Genomic DNA, 834 nt, shown 5'->3' on the forward strand with positions numbered 1-834 from the left:
TCAGATGACCAACGAGTAAACGCTCTTCTCATCCACCTCCTGGGCCCCCAACGCGCTGCTGACCATCTTCTCGTCGTCTGTCTGCGAGGGCAGAGGGACACAGGCTTGGATCAGGCTCGTGGGAGCTCATCCCTCCCCTTGCTTTGAGGTTCTGGACCCTGAGTGTTCCCACATTCCAAGGTTTCCCTGTCCCACCCTGGGCTCTTCCCCAGCTCCAGAAATCCCAACTCACCTGGGCTGGAGCCTTGAGGGTGGAGTAGATGGTCCTGGAGGTCTCTCCCCCCTTTGGGTTTTCTCTTGTTGCGTTAGAGGCGCCCTGGGGGGGAAAAAAGGAGATTTTTAAGAGGTTTTTAAGAGGTTTGAGACCCCAAAAAGCCAGAGATCCCTCGCTGATCCAACCCTGGAAGTGCTGGCCCATCCCTGCGAGTGTCCAAGGCCAGGTTGCTGCTTTTATATCATTTCTTTAATACAGTGCATTATTCTATTTTATGCTATTTATACCATTATACTATATTTATGTCGTTATTTTTACATTTATATGATATTTATACTATATTACACTTTTATACTGTATTAGACTATTTATACTATTTATATTATTTAATACTATTTTATACTATTTATACTGTATTATACTACTATATTATTTATACTATTTATATTATTTATATTACTTATTTATACTATTTATACTACATTATACTATTATACTATTTATGCTATATATACATTTTATACTATATATAAATATATGTATATTTATAAAACATATATATTTATATATCATATACAGGGGGTTGTTTAGGGAGTCAGGGGGTTGTTTAAGGAGTCAGG

The 834-nt window shown here is 39.0% G+C and overlaps 1 protein-coding gene across 1 annotated transcript in view; it reads right to left on the bottom strand.

Moving 5' to 3' along the window:
• The window catches only part of SLAMF7 (SLAM family member 7), a 5,125-nt gene continuing 4,291 nt past the window's right edge, over positions 1 to 834 (bottom strand). Inside the window, exons 4-5 of the mRNA XM_027910162.1 lie at positions 233 to 316; positions 1 to 81 (exon numbers count right to left, since the gene is read on the bottom strand). Coding sequence (XP_027765963.1) covers positions 1 to 81; positions 233 to 316 — 165 coding nt within the window. The remainder of the gene's footprint in view (positions 82 to 232; positions 317 to 834) is intronic.

The sequence above is a fragment of the Empidonax traillii genome, unplaced genomic scaffold (genome assembly GCF_003031625.1).
Source record: "Empidonax traillii isolate 1590-97213 ecotype Southwest subspecies unplaced genomic scaffold, ASM303162v1 scaffold2817:size35659, whole genome shotgun sequence".
NCBI classification, from domain to species: domain Eukaryota; kingdom Metazoa; phylum Chordata; class Aves; order Passeriformes; family Tyrannidae; genus Empidonax; species Empidonax traillii.